Source organism: Nomascus leucogenys, chromosome 13, assembly GCF_006542625.1.
Source record: "Nomascus leucogenys isolate Asia chromosome 13, Asia_NLE_v1, whole genome shotgun sequence".
Taxonomy (NCBI): Eukaryota; Metazoa; Chordata; class Mammalia; order Primates; family Hylobatidae; genus Nomascus; species Nomascus leucogenys.
The window spans coordinates 102,875,394-102,899,249 of record NC_044393.1 but is presented as its reverse complement, the minus strand read 5'-3'; the positions used below and the strand labels follow the sequence as shown (position 1 = coordinate 102,899,249).

General features: G+C 43.9%; 1 protein-coding gene across 5 annotated transcripts in view; it reads right to left on the bottom strand.

Annotated features, from left to right (window-relative positions):
• The window catches only part of DPP6 (dipeptidyl peptidase like 6), a 1,188,326-nt gene that overhangs the window by 210,400 nt on the left and 954,070 nt on the right, over positions 1-23,856 (bottom strand). For all 5 annotated transcript variants that reach the window (XM_030826245.1, XM_030826246.1, XM_004090271.3 and 2 more), the window contains one exon: positions 21,414-21,495. In XM_030826245.1, the coding sequence (XP_030682105.1) occupies positions 21,414-21,495 (82 nt within the window). The remainder of the gene's footprint in view (positions 1-21,413; positions 21,496-23,856) is intronic.

The following is a 23,856-nucleotide window of genomic DNA, read 5'->3' as shown; positions in this document are numbered from 1 at the left end:
CCAAAGAAGGTTTCTCTATAGGTCAAATGAAGAAAATGCATGAGAAATTAAGTCATGACAAGTCACGTGGTAATGCAGGAGAAGAAAGGGAAATTCATAGAGCAGTCCAGCTCCCAGAGACTTTCAGGTAAACATCAGCACTGCAAATTGATAGAATTGTTTTTAAATTTGCTGCTTTCGTAGATTTGTTGAAGTGAATTGGTAAATTATATATGGCTTTATAGTTACATAGTTTTGTGTTTGCACCTACTTAAGTACCTACCATTCTAATAAACTGATTTTAAATTCAATAATGTCCCACAGTGTAGACGAATTTCACCCATGAACACAGATGCAAAGATCCTAAAGAAAATATGTTAAAAAATCTAGCTAGGTATATATTAAAAAGTACATCCCAACCAATCACATCTATCCTAGTCACAAAAGGCTGGTTTTCTACTGACAATATCATACACCTCACTGACAGATTAAAGGAAAAAAAAAACCACATGATCATTACAATAGATTCAGAAAACATACTTCATAGAATTCAAAATCCATTCAAAATAAAGACAAACAGAACACAGGCCACAAGACCAACAACAACAACAAAAGAAAGAAACAAAAACCCAATGACCGAGGTGATTCCCAAATAAATCGTGCACACTAGAAATAGCAATGGCCTTCCTGCAACTGACTGAGGTCATTCCCAAATGAATCTGCAGCAACTTCACATTCCACGGCAAACACCTGAGAGCACTTCCTCTGTGAGGAGCTAGAAGGCAAGGGCTGCATTTTCACCACTGCTGTTCTGCTCAACACAGTGTGGGTGGTTCTGGAGAGTGGAGTAAGATCAGGAAATCAGGCAGAGTTGAGGATGAAAAATGAAGAAATAAATGTGTCATTATTTGGAGAGGGTGTAATTATCTAAATACAAGATCCAAAAGAAACCACAGATCAATTATTGGAATTAAATGAGTTTAGCAAGGCTGGTGGATGCAAAATCAATAGAAAATGTCAAGTGCAATTCTATTAACCAGCTGTGATGGTTAATACTGAGTGTCAACTTGATTGGATTGAGGGATACAAAGTATTAATCTTGGGTGTGTCTGTGTGGGTGTTGCCAAAAGAGATTAACATTTGAGTCAGTGGGCTGGGGAAGGAAGATGCACCCTTAATCGGGTGGGCACAATCCAATCAGCTTCCAGAGAATATAAAACAGGCAGAAAAACATGAAAAAGAGAGACGGGCCAAACCTCCAAGCCTACATCTTTCTCCAGTGCTGGCCTCTTCCTGCCCTCCAACATCAGACTCCAAGTTGTTCAGTTTTGAGACTGGGACTGGCTCTCCTCGCCCCTCAGCTTGCAGCCTATTATGGGACCTTGTGATCGTGTAAGTTAATATATGTATCCTATTAGTTCTGTCCCTCTAACTAATTAGTCTGAACCCTGACTAACACACTAGCAGACATAAATTCTAAAAATTACATTTACGAAATGAAACATACACCAAAAATATCCAAAGAAGATATGTAAGAGTAAATTTAAACCAGGTTTGCAAGCAGTTTACGGAGAAAATTATAAAAATTTATGGAGAAAGTATTTTTTAAGTAAATAAACTGGGAACTATACCACGTATTGAAAGTTTCAACCGCTGAAGTTTATAAATTCTCCCTCCATTGGTGTATAAACTTAATGCAGTTCACACTAATCTCCCAAAAGTGTTTTTAGAAGAACTGAACAAACTTATTCTAAATTGTGTGTGTGCATGAGTGACACACATATACACACATGCAAAAGGCCAAGGACAGCCAGGACACTCTTAAGAGCAGCATGCCCAGGTGACTGGCTGTACCAAATGCCCCATCTGTGTGGTGAAGCTGCAGTAAGTAAGAACGTGTGGTGTTGTTACAACAGTGGACAAAAGATGAGTGGAACATAGTGGAGAGTCTGAAAGCAAATCCGCCCATACACAGAAGTTTGATAAATAGCAGAGGCTCCAACAATCAGTAAGGAAAGGAAGACTTTCTCGATAAATTGTTCTGGGACAATCGATTATTCCTATGGAAAGATAATTGTAAGCATGCATCATACCCTTCCCAAAAATCCACTTCAGGGGGACTAAAGACATCATTGTGAAAGATGAAAGTACAAAAATGTTACAAGATAATCTACGAGACTACGTCCTTGGGTTAGGGACAATTTCTTTAAGAAGACATAAAAATGCAAACCATAAAGGAATAAACTGCATTGAAATCAATGTATTTTCCTGCCAAAGAATATCAAAATGAGAGTGAAAAGACAGACTGTAAAATGAGAGAAGATCTTGGAAATAATGTAATTGACAAATAATTTGAATCTTAAATGTGTAAAGAAATGATGAGCATCAATAAGAAAGGGGCAAAGAACCCAAAAGAAAAATAGGTTAAAAGACATGAACAGGTGTTTTACAGAAGTTGTGACATGAACAGAAAATGCACCCACGCAAAGATGTTCAGCACCATCAGTAATGAAATATACACACAGCAAAACCTACAGAAACTTTGCCACATGTACACCGGAAAACATGAGCAAAATGCACATAGCAACACTGTAAATACATTTAAAAACAGAAAACTACATATCCATGGACAAAGGGCCGGATAAAGGCATTGTGATACATTTGTATAATGGACTATGACAGAAAATTGAAAAAGATTCAATTACAGCTAATGTTTCCACATGTTGATACAAGATAACATAGGAGACTTTATATAACTTTATGTAACTGTTACCAGACAGTATGTACACTCAGGGTACATCAAGTGTCTACACTCATGTTACAGTATAGTGACAAGACAGTCAGTGTCTATACTCATGTTGATGTAACCTCAAGTCACATGAGTATAGATACTGTCTGGTAACAGTTATATAATGTTCAAAATGTAAATGGTATATTGTTTAGAGATCCATAAATGGCAGAGAAACATAAAGAAAATTCAGAGGAGTGGTTGGTCTGGTGGAGGAGGGACCTGGAACCCGGTGGACCTGGAGTCCGAGCTCTGAGCATGCTTGGGAATGCTCTGTATTTCATGCTGACTGGAGGGCATGTGAGTGCTCATTTTATTATTTTTTATTCATAAAATATTTCATTAACATTTAAAATGCATCCGAAATAAAAAAATAATTAAGCGTAGAAAACTAACATCAAACGCTTAGGTCACCCCCTGGAAAAGGAGACATACAAGCTTCATTTGTTTGATCCTGCTCTGAAAGGGCTCTGCACAGCCCTGGGGCGTGAGGAATGCTGTGCTGGATAACTGACCCACAGGGTCCAGGAGGAACATTTTGTTCCAGTTGGGGTTCAATGTCTGCCCTGGGGCTCTGACAGCTCATTAATGGAACCTGCAAAGATTTTAGAGGGAAATATCAGTTAGGTCAATGTTTCATTCCCCTTTAGAATGCTCAGTGGGGAGAGAGATAAGGGTGTTGGATTAATTACACCAGATGCTGTATCAGGAGACATCCAGCTTCTGTACACTGCCAAAAAAAGAAAAAATCCTTATGGGTGGCCTTGAATACAAATATACAAATACCACATTCATGGTAATAACACTGTATTTGTAGTGCATTTAAGAGGTGTTCAAAGGCTTCTCATAGACATGAGAACATTTGGTCTTGAGAGAAGTCATTCTGAACACTGAGTCCAGACTTGAGAGTTCGGTCCAAAGGAAGAAGCTGGGCTGTGTCTTCTTCAGTTTCAGTTCTGACACCATCCCTGACATGTGACCCGGGAAAGTTACTTCCATTTTCTGAATTTCTACTTTCTCACTGCTGAATGGAGATATTGTGAGCAAAAGAGACAGTATACACCGAGTGCCTAGCATGGTGATGGGAACACTGTGAGCCCTATCTAAAAGGCCGCTGTTACCACTAGTTATTATGTTCCATCCTGCACAGACATGCAGTGAGACTTGCTGTCTGAAACACGGTGCTTCCATCATAGCAGGCTTTTAGAATAGTGCATTGTTTATAGGTTTGATGGGGGGAAAATCACACTAAAGATTGTTAATATTGCATAAAACACCTAATGATTTGGCCAATGACTTCTCATGCAGGATTCAAAGAAAAAGAAAACAAAATAATTTTATAACATCCCGATCTTAACTTTGAGTTGAATTGAGTTGAATTGACCAGGAGCAAAGTAAACTACAATGTGGCTGGCAACCTCCAAGCTGTGTATGTTGATCTAAGGAAGTACAGCTGCCTTTTTGAAACAACAATTTCCCTGGGAATGTTTTAATGACCAGCAATTTTATATTCAGCACCTCCCTTGTGATAGGCCTGGTGATTAAAAATATAATCTAACAGATTCTATATTTTATTAGGAAGTTGGAATGTTGACCTTGAAACTTCAAAGTTTATTAAAGAGGTCATCCAGTCCCAGTCCCGCCTGTAAGCATCTAAACCCAGGATGCTCAGATATGGTTGTACATCAGAAGCCCCTGGGGAGCTTTCAAATACCCTGATGCCCAGGCTCCACCCCGGTCCAAATGAACCAGAGCTTCTGGGCATGCAGCCACAGCATTGGTAGTTACACAAGTTGAAGCGTAGCCGAGTTAAGAAACATTATTCTAAACAATCATCTGTCACCATAAACCTTTTGTTTCCCTAAATGTGTACCAGGCTGTTGAACCCTTGGCTAGTAGAATTTTAGGGTTATTGGAAAAAGGGATTTAGAGACTCTGCCACCTCACTGGGAAATTACGAATACGTCGGCACTTTTCTTTATGAGACAGGAGGGGAAAGGCCAGCTAAGCAGCTGCTTGCCACGCTGGCTCTGTTACAACACAGATTCACTGCTCAGATAGGATTCAGCAGGGCAGTGGGAGACGGCTGACTCTGTGTAACAATGAGACCTTCTATTATAGTTCATCAGCCTAGCATAGATCAGTTGCTTTTCCATTGACTGATTAATTTATTCCTTTATTATTCTGAGTCTTTTGTAGGGAGTTATCGGAGTCAACTAATCTTGTCGTGCAATAACATAGGAAATTTAAAAGGCAGCATTCCCTAAGCAAGCCCATCCTGCACCTTGTCCTGTGATGATTAGATTTAGAGAAAGTGGACAGCAGTGACATCTGAGGACCTTCTAAAGACTCAAGTTCCATTAAACAGTCAGATCGCCCAGCTAATTTTAAAAACACGACTTTGTATGCCATGGAGAAAACTAGCTTAATTAAATAGATACATGTATGTGCAATTATAACCTTTTTATCTGGAGGGTAACTGGAAACTGGTGAGCCTCGGTTTGAACTTGGTGTCATGGTAATTGGGACCCATGTGGTGGCTGAAAAGGCTAAAATTTAAAGGAGGATGCCACAAGGTATGGCTAAAGATGAAACGTCAGCCAACTTCTCTAATAGACGAAAATGCAGAAATAAATTTCATAAAAATTCATAAATTGAGTTTATGCTTAAATTGAAAAAAGTAATTGATTTTCATCTTGGGTAAATAATATGCCTTAATTGACTGAGTCACCCATTCAACCTTTGAACACGTATTTAATGCTTACTAACAGTCTACACAAAGAGGCTGAGGACACAGCAGTGAACATGAGAGGTAGTTCTTCCTAAGGAGCTTGGATTTGGCTAGGGGAAAATAACAAGGAAACGGGTCACAACAGCAGAGAGTGATGAGTGTGGTGATAAGGCAATGGGAGAGTGGCAGGGGACAGAGCAGAGGGGTCTCAAGCCCAATCTTCAGGGATTAGAGTTAGGGGTGAGGGATGGCAGATTAAGAGTGTGTCCTGGGCTGGGCACAGTGGCTCATGCCTGTAATCCCAGCACTTTGGGAGGTGGAGGTAGAAGGATTGCTTAGTGCAGGAGTTCCAGACCAGCTTGGGCAACACAGTGAGACCCCCATCTCTGCAAAAAATACAAAAACTAAACAGGCATGGTGGCACGTGCCTGTGGCCCCAGCTACTTAGGAGGCTAAGGTGGGAGGATCGCTTGAGCCAAGGAGGTTGAGGCTGCAGTGAGCCATGCTCACACCACTGTATTCCAGCCTGGGTGATTGACCTAGACACGGCCTTTAAAAAACATTTTTTAAAAAAGAATGTGTTCTGGACTTTGTGAACAGCAAATACAAAGTCTTTGCAGTGAGAGGTGGTCTGGGACATTTGCAGAACTGGATGTAGCTCATTATGGCTGGTTTCCAGCCTGGGAGTGCTGGGTGGCAGGAGAGGTCAGGGGAGTGATGGCACCTCAGGTGGGCTTCACAAAGCATGTGAAGGGGTTTGGGTTCTATCCTAAAGGCAGTGAAAAACAGTGGAAGGATTTTACATGGGAAAATGGACATGAAAAATCAATTCACTAATTTGCTAACTGTTTTTTTAGAGTGGAAATAGCTGAACTAGATGTGAGCCATTACACAAAAAAACAAAACAACAACAACAACAACAACAAAATGAAACAAAAGAACAAAAGCAAAACCTACAGTCTGAAAAAAAACCAAAGTGGTCTGTCATTGAAATGGACTCATTGATTATCTGTGCTCAGGTCTATCACGAGTAAGGCACTGTGCTCCCCACACATCAGAGAAGTGAAATAAAACCTCGTGGGCTGTGCAAATACCCACGTCAAAGGGCAGAAGTATGTTAGCATCCAGTATTGATAATTAACCTCTAATAATCAATCAGGGCTAACAAAATTCTGCAAAGGAGGAGCCCTGTGAAGTCTACTTTGCAGAAAAGTCCAGAAGAATCATTCACAAACAACTGACTTGGACACGCTAAAATTTCTCCAGAAGTTCTTAGAAACCTCTTAAGTGAGCAAATTATCTTCTGTTCTGTGCCCTCTCTGTCTCCACGTTTAACAATCCAGACAATAACCTCTGAGGCCCTCAGAGGGCATTAGAATGAGGGCCAACCCCAATTTCAAACCGGAGAGTGAGTGAGGGGCACACGCCCAGGAGGCCTCACTGTTCCTTATGACACTGAGGAGACGATCACCTCGGTGTCCTGGTGGGACAAGAAGTGAGGTGCTTTCATCTTCTGAAATGTCCTTAGAAAGCCAAGAAGTTCAGGTCCTTTCGCCTTGTTCAGTTCAGCCTGATCCTGACAGGTTTTAATCAGGAGCACTCTCTATCTTCCTTTTAAGATCTTTCACAGCATAACAAACATTTTAAGACAAATGTCTGACTCGAAAATCCAGATTTTCTTCCTTGGTATCGCTCACAATCTGAACTGAATCTGAACTGCTGAATTAATTTGCCATCAGACAAGTTGTTAAAGCTCAAAAATTTTAGGTTATAACATCAAGGTTTTCCAATTTCCATGAATGTTGGACCTTATGTCTATAAATCTGACATTTAATTTTACTTTCCCTTCTGGATGGCATTCATTTAACAAGTATTTGTTGAGAACCTATACTCTGTGCAGTGCTGAGCAATGGGCCGTGGAAGATAAAAGTCTAATGAAAAACATTCTTTGTCCTTGAACAGCTTACATTTGGTCTGGGAAATAAAGTTATTCAAAAGTAAAATAGTTGAATAATAAAACAAAGAGGCATAAGATTAACTGCTACAGTAAGTGGGACTGACAGTATTTCAGCAGTTTAAAGGAAGAAAAAGGTCGTGGTTATTCTACAAAGACCAGGAGATGGAACCATTACTTTGATATTTTCCAATTGTGAAACATTTAGGAATTATTATGAAGAGGTGTTCCCTCCACCCAAACGGGAGAATTCCACAAAGTAATCTACAGAACCCAATTAGGTGCACGAAGGAGAATTCTTGGCAGCACCGAGTATAGCCCTCCCTCACCCTACCCGAGGCGACCGGAAAAGCCTCCAAATGTTCAGAAGCTGCTCCCTCCACAGGACAAGAAGCAGGGTCTGCCATGGCTGCAAGTGTGGTGCGGCTCCACGCCCCATCATCCAAAGGTCTCAAAAGGCTATGTTAATTTATAACTGCCTTGTTATATTCTCTCCAGAATCTATCACTAAGTGCACTCTTCCTTAATGTACAACTCTGGTCCTGTTTTAAATTCTATTTGATAAATGATCTTGAAATTCTCTAACCTAATATTGCCCAGGCTGATGTGGGGGCACCCTTCTAAATTTGATTATTCCTAAGAAATGATACACTGTTTCAGTCACAAGTGAATTAAGGAAGCTCTGATAAGGAAGAAAATAGGGTTTACCTTCACTGGCCAATGTGGGCAAGCAGGTCAGGCCCTGTTTCAACCCTGCATCCACCTTTTCTTAATTTCGTTTTGGCTTAATAGTGAGTCTCAAGGCTCATTTACCATTTTTTTGAAATGTATTCTCTTATTGTGAAATATACAACACATTATTATTGAGTATAGTTCTCTTGTATCCCGTACGTGTATACAACGAAGACTTGTCAATTAAAAATAATTTTATTTTAGATATTAAACACTCATAATCTGTGACCTTGAATTTTGTTATTCTGCTTTCTATCCTTCAAAAAGAGAGTGAGTCCCAGAAAATATCTCTGAAGGGTTTGCAACAGAGCTTTCAAAACGGTGGAATTAAAGGCACTGTGATCCCCGGAGGGTGACGGGCGGCTTATTTACGTTTGGACTCTCTGCAAAAAGTGCCTCTCTTTAACCCTCAACACAACTTGAGCACATGTTTATTGAGTAGAGTTCCTAAATCTCATTTTTAACAATACATTTTCTTCTCTTTTTAATTTTTAAAATATACATGTATATATATATATAATGTTGCTTTAACCAAGAAAGTTTTAGAAGGGGAAAAAAAGCCCACAGTCTGGCCGGTCCAAATAATTATTTTGACTAATATATGACTTCCTAATCCTTTCCATATGCCAACATACCAAATGGCTTATTTTTAATACTGCTATTGTTTGATAGATGATATATGCTCATGCTCCCATGCAGTCTTCCTAATCAGAATCTTAAATGGTTATATAATACCTCTTCCTATGGCTACTCCACGATTTAGCAAATCGCTCGCCTCTCAACACTTAGGACATTTCCAGCTTTTAGAAATTCTTGTTATGGATAACAGTGTTATGGATGTGTTTGTTGATACAGCTTTGGGCTTCTTTTTAAAGGGATTTCTGTGATCTTGTATAGGAATGTCTTTATGACTGTTTCTGCATATTTTCATATTGTTTTATAAATAAATTTTCTCTTATGCCTCTTCCATTTATACAGAGTTAAAACAAATCTCTACCTCCTCCTGATGTCCTACTTACATTTTCCTTCTCTCACTTCCCCCATAATCCTATGATTACGAATTTCCTTTCATGTTCTGAAATCCCTGTATCTCAGGAGAAGAGCCTCTTGGTGGCAGGAAAGGGCCCTATAATTATTTCCTAATTCTCCTCACTCTTTAACCATGACCATCAGATATCTCTGTCATACGACCCCATCCATTCATACTAATTACCAAAAACTCAGCTTATTTACTTGAGTGCAAGTGAATATTAAAGTGATTTAGCCCCACAGAGCCAGGAAGTGATAACACATTGTGTTAAATTTGAAGGGTACCTTTGGTAGAGCTAACAAATCACTCACCAAACTGTCTCCATCCATTATCTGAGGATACAGAAGGCGATTTCCATCCGTGCAATATTAATTTCTTGGCTACTGCCATGGACCTCAGTGCCCATGATGAATGTTTTTACAATGAATACCAAATTAACCCAAACTGATTAGAGGCTTTTATAAGTTATTAATGGGATGTCACTTTAGTCTGGTCTTCTCCACATATAGGACATTTCATTAAAGACTCTCCTCTTGCTGGAGAGATCAATCTTCCTCCCCTCGTTGGATTTGTCCACTTCAGTAAAATGCTCCCTGCCCCCTTTGCTACAGCCATGGGACTGGGTGGGCAGCGCTAACCCTGAGCCAGGCTGTAACTTGTAGGAGGAGGCCACGGGCCCATTTCTGCTCAGCTCCCTGGTGGTTGCCCAGGTGGTGATGGGGAACTGCGGACCGGATGCAGGCTTCCTAGACTGGATACAGAAAGCAGGACACCCAGCTTCTTATAAGAAACATATTCTCTCCATTCAAGGGACAATTTCTGGCGTGGCATTAGTGTAGGGGAATTGCTGTCACCTGACAATGGCCTTTTCTAAAGCCACAGACACTTGAATTCTTACAAGGAGATAAGACTTCAGGAGGTAGAAATTGATGTTGTTTTCTGAACATTCCCCCTCCCTCCCTAAGAGTGGGAGAAGAGCAAGGTGTGAGTCCACAAAGGTACACCTTGGATGGTGATGGACAAGGTGGCTGGCCCGTCATGGAGCCCTCTGGACACCAACCCTAGCTTCTGTCTCTATCCTGCGTTTCTCTGCTTTATCAAGGGCAGCCCAACTCTCCTGACACACACCAGACTTCCATCTGACGAAATTCTTATTTTCCTTCTGTGTCCGGAATTGGTGCGTTCTTGGTCTCACTGACTTCAAGAATGAAGCCGCGGACCCTCGCGGTGAGTGTTACAGCTCTTAAGGTGGCGTGTCTGGAGTTTGTTCCCTCTGATGTTCGGATGTGTTCGGAGTTTCTTCCTTCTGGTGGGTTCGTGGTCTCGCTGGCTCAGGAGTGAAGCTGCAGACCTTCGCGGTGAGTGTTACAGTTCTTAAGGCAGCGCATCTGGAGTTGTTCCTTCCTCCCGGTGGGCTCGTGGTCTCGCTGGCTTCAGGAGTGAAGCTGCAGACCTTCGCGGTGAGTGTTACAGCTCATAAAAGCAGTGTGGACCCAAAGAGTGAGCAGTAGCAAGATTTATTGCAAAGAGCGAAAGAACAAAGCTTCCACAGTGTGGAAGCGGACCCGAGCGGGTTGCCACTGCTGGCTTGGGCAGCCTTTTATTCTCTTATCTGGCCCCAGCCACGTGCTGCTGATTGGTAGAGCTGAGTGGTCTGTTTTAACAGGGTGCTGATTGGTGCGTTTACAATCCCTGAGCTAGACATAAAGGTTCTCCACGTCCCCATCAGATCAGTTAGATACAGAGTATCCACACAAAGGTTCTCCAAGGCCCCACCAGAGCAGCCAGATACAGAGTGTCAATTGGTGCACTCACAAACCTCGAGCTAGATACAGAGTGCTGATTGGTGTATTTACAATCCTTGAGCTAGACATAAAGGTTCTCCAAGGCCCCACCAGAGTAGCTAGATACAGAGTGTCGACTGGTGCACTCACAAACCCTGAGCTAGACACAGGGTGCTGATTGGTGTATTTACAATCCCTGAGCTAGACATAAAGGTTCTCCACATCCCCACCAGACTCAGGAGCCCAGCTGGCTTCACCCAGTGGATCCTGCACCAGGGCTGCAGGTGGAGCTGCCTGCCAGTACCGCACCGTGCGCTCGCGCTCCTCAGCCCCTGGGTGGTCGATGGGACTGGGCGCCGTGAAGAAGGGGGCACACTCGTCGGGGAGGCTCGGGCTGCACGGGAGCCCACGGAGGCGGGGGAAGGCTTAGGCATGGCAGGCTGCAGGTCCTGAGCCCTGCCCCCGTGGGAAGGCAGCTAAGGCCCGGTGAGAAATGGAGCGCAGCACTGGTGGGCTGGCACTGCTGGGGGACCCAGTACACCCTCCGCAGCTGCTGGCCCAGGCGTTAAGTCCCTCACTGCCCGGGGCCAGCAGGGCCGGCTGGCTGCTCCTAGTGCGGGGCCCGCCAAGCCCATGCCCACCCGGAACTCCAGCTGGCCCGCAAGCGCCGCTCGCAGCCCGGGTTCCCTTTCACGCCTCTCCCTCCACACCTCCCCGCAAGCTGAGGGAGCCGGCTTCTGCCTTGGCCAGCCCAGAAAGGGGCTCCCACAGTGCAGCGGGGGGCTGAAGGGCTCCTCAAGTGCCACTAAAGTGGGAGCCCAGGCAGAGGAGGCGCCGAGAGTGAGCAAGGGCTGTGAGGACTGCCAGCAGGCTGTCACCTCTCACTTCTCATTCTCCACAGCTCGATTAACCCAAATAGTAAAAGCAGCAACAATTAAAGACATTTATTGAGAACGTTATTTACACAAGGCTCCACAGCCTGTACTTCAAGTAGATTATTTTACTCTCCACCATGAGCCCTACAGGGTAGGCACTGTTACTTCAGTTAACAGACTAAGAGATGGAAGCTCAGGGATTAAGTCTCTTAGTCAAGGTCACGCAGCCAGTAAGTGCTGAAACCACATCTGAATCTGGCCCTTTTGACTCCAAAGCTTTTGTTACTAATGACCCTTTAAGAGCAAAACAAACAAAATAAAATACTCTTTTCCCTCTCAGGCTTAAACCGAGTTTGTCCGGAATTGGTTCCTTCTGGTGGGTTCTTGGTCTTGCTGACTTCAAGAATGAAGCCGCGGACCCTCGTGGTGAGTGTTACGGTTCTTAAAGATGATGTGTCCGGAGTTTGTTCCTTCAGATGTTCAGATGTGTCTGGAGTTTCTTCCTTCCGGTGGGTTTGTGGTCTTGCTGACTTCAGAAGTGAAGCCACAGACCTTGGCAGTGAGTGGCTGATAAACGTAGTGCAGATCCAGAGAGTGAGCAGCAGCAAGATTTATTGTGAAGAGGGAAAGAACACAGCATGCACGTGGAAAGGGACTGAACGGGTTGCCACTGCTGGCTATGCGAGGGTGGCCAGCTTTTATTTCCTTATTTGGCCCACCCCCATCCTGCTGATTGGTCCATTTTACAGAGTGCTGATTGGTCCATTTTATAGAGTGCTGATTGGTCCACTTTTACAGAGTGCTGATTGATGTGTTTACAAACCTTCAGCTAGACACAGAGCACTGATTGGTGCGTTTTTACAGAGTGCTGATTGGTGCGTTTACAAACCTTTAGCTAGACACAGAGTGCTGATTGGTGCATTTTTACAGAGTGCTGATTGGTGCGTTTACAAACCTTTAGCTAGACACAGAACACTGATTGGTGCGTTTTTACAGAGTGCTGATCTGTGCGTTTAGAAACCTTTAGCTAGACACAGAGCATTGATTGGTGCCTTTACAATCCTTTAGCTAGACAGAAAAGTTCTCCAAGTCCCCACCCGACCCAGAAGCCCAGCCGGCTTTACCTCTTACCTAGGACCTTCCTATTCTGAGGCTTAGGAGGTGGCCTGGGACCCTACAACGGAGTTTCTCAGTGGGGGCTTCCACATCCCAGGCCTGGCTGGGTTCCCACTCCCAGCTGGCTCCTGGCTGCACCCAGCCTGCCCTCACGCTGGCTCTGTGCTGCTCCGGCAGTGCCAGCCACGTGGCCTCCCTGTCACACTGAAATCTGATGGTTCCCCCCACGCACTCGTCCCCGCGCAGACGCCCACACATGAGTGATGGGTGAGGCAAAGGCCCTCCATCCCTCCGATCTGCTATCAAACTGCCCTTTTGTCCCTCTAACAAAGCGTTCTGGAGTTTCAAGTGCAAGCTCTTCCTCCATATCTTAGGTTGAATTATTGACATTTTGAAGGCATGCATTTTTACAATTTTAATGGGCTGTTTTAAAAAATTATTTTTATTGAAGGCAGAAACCCCAATGCCATAAGGTGAGTTGGCGCGAGTGCAAAAAAAACTCTCAACTCCGATTTTCTTGAATCTTTCACTGATTCATAGAAAAAAGTGTCAAGACACGGTTCTGGGAGGAAGCAGTGCCCGCTGGATCACTGGCGGATATTCATGGGTAGGTAAAGGAAGGCCCACGCTCTCTCGCTGTTGGCGTATTAAGAAGAAAAACAGCTATCTTTGGAATAGTTTGCTTGGAATGGGCTCCGTCCACTTGAAGTGGGAAATTAAGAAAACAACAGAATAATAGCATAAGTAGTAATAGTAAAAATTATAATAATAGTAAGAAAAATAACAATCGCTCATAGAATGAAATTCTGTGTTAACCAAGGCTGAGGAGAATTTAAGCAGCCCCCCTGAAGTTAAAGTTAGAAGAGAATATTAACTGCCTGTCCCAAGAAACAATAACCATATCTATCCTCCACGTATTTTGTAGGCTCTGTAAACTCCTGTTTCTTCCCTGCACAACTGCAAGGTCACAAGACAGATAAGCACAAGCTGCAAACCAAGTTCTCACAGAGATGTAAGCCATGTTGCAAAAGTGTCACAGCAGCCTTTTGCTCTCGCTTCTGTAAGCCTGCTTCATATAGCTCCTGCCTCAAAATGCTTAAAAGGGACTCGTTTTGTTGTTCTGGGCTCAGCCTTTAGGACACATGTCCACTGGGCCGGTGTACACCTTAAAATAAACACCCTCCTGCACTCCATCCGGTCTCTCTGGTTCCTTAAATCCCACTTCACACTGCGGTGTGGCTTAGAGAGCCACAACTGCCACAGGCTTGAGAGGGTGTAGCAATCACTAAGGTGGGGCCGGTGCAGGGTGTGGGTACGGTGTCTGTGTGAGTCAGTCAGGGAATGCCCGTGTAGGAGGTCACATGGGGAAGGGCAGCTGGACCTCCAGACAGCACGCCTCATGGCCGTGGCCCACAACACCTGTGCAGGAGGTAAGGACAGCTGGACCTCCAGACAGCACACCCTATGGCCGCGGCCGGGAACACCTGTGCAGGAGGTAAGGACAGCTGGACCTCCAGACAGCACACCCCATGGCCGTGGCCCACAACACCTGTGCAGGAGGTAAGGACAGCTGGACCTCCAGACAGCACGCCTCATGGCCGTGGCCCACAACACCTGTGCAGGAGGTAAGGACAGCTGGACCTCCAGACAGCACGCCTCGTGGCCGTGGCCCACAACACCTGTGCAGGAGGTAAGGACAGCTGGACCTCCAGACAGCACACCCCATGGCCGCGGCCGGGAACACCTGTGCAGGAGGTCACATGGGGAAGGGCGGCTGGACCTCCAGACGGCACGCTCCACGGCCATGTCCCCGCCCCTGGGGAGTTTTTCTCAGAGCTGGATTGGCCTGACGGGCCCTGTATCAAGCAAGTAGGGAATGACCCCTTAGGCAGTGAGGCCTGTCTGGATGGCTTTGTTCTCAGGGGCATCATTTTGTTAAGACTTGAAGATCTAAGGATCTTGGTGAAAAATGAGAAGAATATCAAACACATAGCATGACAGCCCCTGCCGTAGACAGGACAGGAAAGCTTGGGCAGTGTGAACAGATGGGGACAGTTATGAGAGTGACCGTGCCAGAGCAGGGCAATGGGCAGCATTCACGGTTGGAGAAAGCAAGTGAATGTGCCAATAGGTGGATTTGCCATCAGAAGTGGAAGCCAGTGAGGAAAGGCACCATGTCCTTCTTCTGCATCCGGGATCTAGCAATATCCAGAACACAGGAAGTATTCAATAAGAGTTGACTGAATCCATAAACAAACGAGTGCATAAGAGAATGACGGGAATGTACACGCACGGCAGGACCGGCCTGCAGGGTCCCGTGCACTGAGCTGGCCTGTGACCATGGCAATCGCTGGCCACATGTGCCATTCCAGAGAGCCCTAGGGCTGGCAGCATCTTTGGGAGTCCAGTCAACCTGCTCCTAAGACCTTGCCAAGGGAGCTGCCATCCTAACCATTAAAACACAGCACAATTTTTTTCTTTCTTTTTTTCTTTATTATACTTTCAGTTCTAAGGTGCATGTTCACAACGTGTAGGTTTGTTAATAGGTATACATGTGCCATGGTGGCTTGCTGCACCCATCAACCTGTCATTTACATTAGGTATTTCTCCTAATGCTATCCCTCCCCTACCCCCAACCCCTGGACAGGCCCCAGTGTGGATGTTCCCTGCCCTGTGTCCACGTGTTCTCATTGTTCAATTCCCACCTATGAGTGAGAACATGCAGTAAAACACAGCACAATTTAAATGCGGATTTATTGACGCTCTCCGATAAACTATTCTGTGACCTTCTGTGGAAAACTATTCTAGGATCTAAAATGCCATATAATCAAGGCAATTCTTCTTAAAGTCTGATTCAAATCTCCCATTTTGATAAACATGTTATTCTCCTGTCTCCAGGGAGACACAGGGCAGTTGCTCACTGATTTTCACCACCTCTCAGCCTCTCGTGTCTGGAGATGATGAGAAAGTTGGCCTCTCCTTCTAAGCTGTGAAGCATGGCTGTGAGAATTCCTTAGTTTCCCTCCATGGTGTTTGTAATTGCACCTGCTCCTTTGGGGAACGCTGTCTCTTGGGGACAGCTCTCTCCCCAATTCCAGCAGGTTTCCCGGCTAACTACTCCACTGCTCTTCATCTGTCACATTTTGACACTGTCTCTGCATTGAAGACTTCCCAATGGACTCATTAAATTTCCCGTTCAAAGCTCTTCATTTATCACTATCATGCTAGCAAGCCAACCAAAGAGAGACACATTCACTTTGTCTCTGATCTTCCGAGTGTACAAGCAAAGATTCTGGCTTTGAATTCTTAATGTTGCCTAATGCTGCACAGACTTCCTTGGGAAAATTTCCATGGCACTTGTTTCCAAAGGAAAACATGATGATGCACCAAATTCACATGAGCTCCCTCCCCTTGCACATCAACCTGCAAATGCACCCTGAGGCAGCTTCAACGCCAAGTGCGTGTGCTAAGAACAAGGAAGGCCACCGCAGCTGCCTCAAAGTCTGTGTGCTTCCAGGAAATGTCTCTAGTAGAACTACCATATCAGGAAATATGTGGACATTCCTAAACCAGACAACGTAATCACATTCTAGGTCAGCAGAAACAAAACCTCCCATAAACAGACAAACACACGGTGGGGGGCAGGACTTCATGAAAAGATCAAAGAAAAGAAACATGGAGGGCCGGGCACAGTGGCTCACACCTATAATCCCAGCACTTTGGGAGGCCGAGGTGGGTGGATCACTTGAGGTCAGGAGTTCAAGACCAGCCTGGCCAAAACGGTGAAACCCCATCTCTGATAAAAATACAAAAATTAGCCAGGTATGGTGGTGCACACCTGTAGTCCCAGCTACTTGGGAGGCTGGGGCAGGAAAATTGCTTGAACCCAGGAGGTGGAGGTTGGAGTGAGCAGAAATTGCGCCACTGCACTCCAGCCTGGGTGACAGAGGGAGATTCCAGTTAAAAAAAAAAAAAAAGAAACATGGAGGAAATCTCAGTTCAGGCAGATTCGTCTGCAGAGGACACAACGAGGAAAGAAGTGTACAGAGAAATACGTTGAAACAGCATATGTTTTGAACGTTTATGTTTCCCGACGGGCCACTCCAGTTTGGAGGAAGAGGAAGCAAAGGAGAGACACTGTGTTAACATTTTACCTAGGATTTCTCATTTAATCCTATTTAATCTGGCCAAGTCTATTTCCTAGATCACATCCTGGGTCCTCAGCAAAGATTTGGAAGCAATCTTGTTATTCGTCATAAACTCCAGCCCCAGACCAGCATCGTCACAGAAGTGGCTTCTGGCAGCTTGGGGGCCTCCTCCCACCCACTCCACTAACAACACACAGGCCACTCCCCCTGCAGTCATCACTACCAGAGAAATGTTCTATGGGTCTCAGAACACTTACTCTAAAAGGTAAGAGCTAATTGGCAACCACATCGAGGCACTGGGAAAAGATGCCCTCACCCACCCCTGGTTCCCTGGGTCATCTCCTGTGATCCGGGGGCTCCAGACCCAAAGGCAGCACTGAAATCTCTCAGCACAGGAGGCTACATGTTCCCAAAGCTCTTTGCAAACTTCAACTGCAGCTGTGTTCTCTGCTCCCAAAGGAGAATTACTCACTTCAATCTGACTCATTATAATTAGAGTAGGTTGACTTTAGGGAGCAATATTTACTTTTTAAAATAAAATGGCAATGAGGGGCGTGTTGCTTGGCATCACTTAATAGGTTAGGGCTTGCAAGGCCTGCTCTTGAGTTGTGAATTTTCTGTGCAGACGGAGCAGGTGTGGGGAGTACCTGTCATGAGGTGGTGGCTCTGGGGTCAGGCTTTCCCCATGAGAACAACCAAGAGAGCATATGATCCCCTAAAACAGGGGTCAGTAAACTATAACCCACAGGCCAAGCCACGTGTGTTGGGAAGTATAGCTTTATTGGAACACAGCCATGCCCATCTTATCTATACTGTCTGCAGCTGCTTTCATGCTGCAGTAAGGGAGATGAGTCATTGTGCTAGAAACCGTCTGTCTGCAAAGACGGAAACATGTGCTATCTGACCTTCTGCAGAAGAAGGCGGCCCCTGCTCCAGCACATAGGGCACTCACTCAACAATGAGCTATATTGCCTCTTAAGCTCAGTACATGCATGTATCATAACGCTATTAAAGGCCAAATGGATTTAAAAACTCAAAAGTTCCACAAGCATATAGCACCTTTGGTACTAAACTCAAGTATTAACAGTTATTACTTACCTGAACATTCATTTCTTTGAAGCAGAAAGGAAGTCAAATTTCTGTCACCTCTAGTACTGTCCTAGAATGTATTCGTAGATGCTGGCTATTTGCCACCATCCAGTTCTTCATGCTGAAGTGGTTTGAAACCACAAAAATGTATTAACTAATGAATTAATCAATCTGTTTGTGCTTTCATCTTTTACCTCAACAAACGTGTACTGGGCACCAGGCACTGTGCTGGGTGTGTTAGAATACGAAGATGAAACAGGCTCACTGTGTGGACTCAGGGTACCTGTATTAGTTCGTTCTCATGCTGCTACGAAGAAATATTTGAGACTGAGTAATTTATACAAGAAAGAGGTTTGATTAACTCACGGTTCTGCATTGCTGGGGAGGCCTCAGGAGACTTACAATCATGGCAGAAGGCACCTCTTCACAGGACAGCAGGAGACACAGTGAGTGTCGAGCAAAGGGGGAAACCATCAGGTCTCGTGAGAACTCATTATCACTAGAACAGCATGGGAGAAACTGCCCCCATGATTCAATTATCTCCATGTGGTCCCACTGTTGACACATGGGGATTATAATAATTCAAGGTGAGATTTGCGTGGGGACACAGAGCCACACCATATCACCACCTAACCAAGGAGAGAGACATGTCTATAGGCAACAAGAGATCATGTGTACTGGGAGATTGCACGGCGAGACCTGAAGCCCCAGGATGGCTACCTACCATTGTGTGTGTGTGTGTGTGTGTGTGTGTGCGTATGTGTGTGCACGTGTGTGTGTTGGGGGAGGTGTCAGGAAGCCTTCTCTGAGAAGTTGTCATTTACTTTGTTTTGTTGCTACTTATTCTGTAAGAGGTTAAACAAGATAACTTCTATAATCACCTATCCCCTCCTCATCTCCAAGGGAGCATGACATGAGTGAAGGTCAGTTGTTCAAGAGGACAATTATAGACTTAATTCTAAAGTGTGTGCATGCACACGCACACAAACACACACACATGCATGCACAGCAACTCCTTTTACAGTTGTGGGTTAAGTTTCCTTTATGTTACAAGCTGTTCCCAGAGGCAGGACGACAAGTACCAACTCTACTACAGGACCCAGTTTATTTGCATGTGCAGACAGCGAGGCAGGAGTCCACACACTGAGTTACAGCCACTGGGTGATAAGGAGCGAGGCCGCAGGTATGGTGGAAGGAGACCTTGACGTGTGGTCACATTATGATGGTCTTCTCCTGACTACTATAAAAAGGCTGGGCAATGATCACTCAGTAAGGTTACACATTCCCATCCTTCTCCCTGCAGTGGGGTGATGAGGCCAGGTGCAGAGCTGTGGGTACTGGCTTGTAATGGATCCGCAGCAGGCAGGGAGAGCTCTCTATGGAGGTGTAATGGCCACTTTCACTGATGATTTGATGGATATTGGAAATCTCTTCAATCACAGACTTTCAGAGGGTTTTAAGGTCAACTATTAGAGATTCAGTTGCGCATCAGTCCTGAAAACTTAGGTCTTCTACAATCTCCTATTAAATTGCATTTTTTCCCTTTTTAAGAGTTAATGCCTTTGAGAAAAGACAAATTTTATCTCTTTTTGTGACTGAACTGATGGGTTGGTGTTCCTCGGTCAAGGTCAGCTCTCAGCTGCCTCACTTCCTCCTGTCACCCTGTGATTTTGATCAGTTACATATGCTTTTCAAAACCTCTGTAATCAGTTTTAGCATTAGAGACATGTTAATAATAGCTAAAATGTTAATAGTTTCACAGCCTCTATGCTCTTGTTTTTTCAAACCAATTCAAGGCAGTGGAATTAATACATAACCAAGAAAATGCGATTGTACTATGGGGAGAAATAAGACTATTTTCATTTGTAAGATAGATGACGGCCTATCCAATACAATCCTATGTGAACTTTTAGATAACGATCATTTTTTGTGCTATTTTAGGAAAAAGGAGCTTTACAAATGCAGGCTTAGGTAATCAGCTTAAAGAGGCAGGAGAAAATGGTGACTTGAAAACGGCAACCATGTCATCTGACCTTCAAACCCGAGGGACTTTCTGCACGTGGCAATACAATGTCTTAAAAAATGTCACACAGAACGGACAAATATAGCCAAGTTTTAGTCAAATGCAAGGCTAGAGCTGGAACAAACCTGAGGGATCATATTATCCAAATCCTTCACTACATGGCTGGGCTGCTGCCTGCCTGCAGCCCGACAGCTGGAGGTGCTGTCCAAGACTAGCTCAACAGTGAGAACCAGGGTGGTAGCCCTCATCTTAGAAATAGTGTTCAGGGCCCTTTTCTCTGCACCATCCTTCCCATTCATAGAAACCCGGCAGTTTTGCCAATTTGAGAAGGAATCCATGAAGATAGCTGATAGAAACCAAGAGGGCTGCAATGGCCATGGAGGATTTTGCATGTTGACGGGACTGGCCTGGCTCCATCAGGGCCAGCAAATCTACTTGCTTAAAAATCCCTCCACAGAGGCCGGGTGCAGTAGCTCACGCCTGTAATGCCAGCACTTTGGGAGGCCGAGGCGGGTGGATTGCCTGAGGTCAGGAGTTTGAGACCAGCCTGGCCAACATAGTGAAACCCCGTCTCTATTAAAAATACAAAAATTAGTTGGGTGTGGTGGTGCATGCCTGTGATCCCAGCTACTCGGGAGGCTGAGGCAGGAGAATCTCTTGAACACAGGAGGCGGAGGTTGCAGTGAGCCGAGGTCGTGCCATTGCACCCCAGCATGGGCAACAAGAGCAAAACTCTGCCTCAAAAAAAAAAAAAAAAAAAAAACCCCTCCACAGAAAGAAGTCCGAGTTCCCAGAGCATCTTTTGATGACAAAACCATTCGGATCATTCTTATTTGCAGTCCTTTTAATGAAGTTGATCTCTTTGAGCTCACGATTCATCTGGAGTCCATAGACACAGCTACAGTTAGGCACCACTTTAACCATGTCAGATGTAGGAACCAAGCACATGCTGTTCCAATTTTAGGAGAATTTGCTATCTAAAAAGAAATGACCCTTTTACATATTCAGACACCCTGGTGTACTTGTCCAGATTTTAATTTACACACACACACACACACACACACACACCACCATATACAGGCTGAGTACAGTGAGATCCATTCAGCTTAGAAAATAGAAACTTCCTCAAAACCCAAGTATAGTTACCGAACTTGATTGGCTTACCAGCTGTTGGCCTTTAGGGCCCCATCCTGCATACTGAAGTTTTGCATTGCTGACTTCTGGTGGGTCCAGACTTTGAGGATCCCTGAAAATTGAATAAACAAACAAACAAAAACAAAGCAAAATGTTGGGAACCAAGAATTTAAGCTGCTGCAATTTTATCCCCTACCTATAACTCCTTTCTCCTTCCATGGTGTCCATTTCAAGAGCTTGTCTCTTGTGTTACTAAGTAATATGTCTCATTTAGTCTCTATTAGGTTTCTTCAGATGTATATAATTTATATGAAGCTGAAATAGGTCCATCATTGCTTAACCCAAATAGTAAATACTCATTAAGAGAGAACATGCAGTGAAATCTTTGGATCAGCTTCTTAAATCTCCAGAACAGTCAAAGTTAAAAATTAAAATGCAGAGCCATGCAGTGATCTACCTCCACAATTTGTATCTCTATCTTTGGTTCTCCTCGAAGATAATTTTTTCTAGGTATAATGCAGGTCGTTATGACCTTACAAACCTGGTGGCATCAGGTTTTGTGTTGGTTTGTGTTGATAGATACAAGTCGAGAGAGAGAGGGAGGAAGGGGATAAATTGAAAGATATATTTCCTTTCAAACCTCACTTATATTTTTTATCCTTAATGCACTGATTAAATACCAATACCACCTCAACAAAAACCTCTCTAAGTACTTAAAGGTTATAGTGAGTAAAGGTCATGGTGGGAAAAATGAAAAGAGCTAACATTTTTCTAAGTATTAAATATTTCAGTATATTTTGTAGTTACTGCTGTCTCCAACATGTAGAAAAGATTCATTTTCGTGTTTCTTTTGGATGACACCCCTCCACGTGAAGAATAATATCTGTGTTCTGCTGAGTCTGCTGGGCTCTGTCAGGTAAGCACCCTATCACTTAGCTATAATTTCTTATGCGGGGCTGGGCACGGTGGCTCACACCTGTAATCCCAGCACTTTGGGAGGCTGAGGCGGTCGATCACAAGGTCAGGAGATTGAGACCATCCTGGCTAACACAGTGAAACCCCATCTCTGCTAAAAATACAAAAAATTAGCCGGGCACGGTGGGGGGTGCCTGTAGTCCCAGCTACTCGGGAGGCTGAGCCAGGAGAATGGCGTGAACCTGGGAGGCGGAGCTTGCAGTGAGCGGAGATCATGCCACTGCACTGTAGCCTGGGTGACAGAGTGAAACTGTCTTCAAAAAAAAATATGTATGTGTATATATATATGTGTGTATATATATGTGTATATATATGTGTATACACATATATATGTGTATATATATGTGTATACACATATATATGTGTATATATGTGTATACACATATATATGTGTATATATGTGTATATATATGTGTATACACATATATATGTGTATATATGTGTATATATGTGTATACACATATATAGTGTATATATGTGTATACACATATATAGTGTATATATGTGTATACACATATATAGTGTATATATGTGTATACACATATATAGTGTATATATGTGTATACACATATATAGTGTATATATGTGTATATATGTGTATACACATATATGTGTATATATGTGTATATATGTGTATACACATATATGTGTATACACACATATATACATATATACACACATATTTTTTCAAGACATATATATACACATATATACATATATACACATATATATACATATATACACATATATACATATATACATATATACATATATACACATATATACATATATACACACATATATATACATATATACACATATATATACATATATATATATATATACACATATATATATATACACACACACACAGCTGGGAATGCACCCACTCATCTGTAGAGAGAAATGGTTGAATGGCCTTTGGAAAGGGAGGATGGTGCACTTCAGGAGTTGCATGAACAAAGGAGATGAGGCAGGAAGGGAAGGAAGGTGAAGGGGCTAAGGACATGGTGGACTGGAATCAATAGAAAATACAAAAGCAATGGCTGAATAAAACTACCAGGAAAAACAAGGACTACATTTAGAGTAAAGAGAGATGGGGGAGGCTAGAGAGTCCAGAATGTCCCAGGTAGTTTTAGATGAAGTGTCTGGGTTTGGAGAAGCCAGGAAGCCTGAGGGTAGAGCGACGATGCCAATTCAGAGAAGACATTGCTGCTTAGAAACCAGCTGGGAAGGTAGCTGCCCAGCGATCGGAAGATGCAAGTGAGTCCTAATATTGCAGGTTCTGTTAATAGATGAGTTTTTAACATTTGTGTGGTTTTGTTTTGTTTTGTTTTGAGAAGGAGTCTTGCTCTGTCGCTCAGGCTGGAGTGTAGTGGCAGGACCTCGGCTCACTGCAACCTCCGCCTCCCAGGTTCAAGTGATTCTCCTGCCTCAGCCTCCCGAGTAGCTGGGATTACAGGAACCTGCCATGACACCCAGCTAATTTTTGTATTTT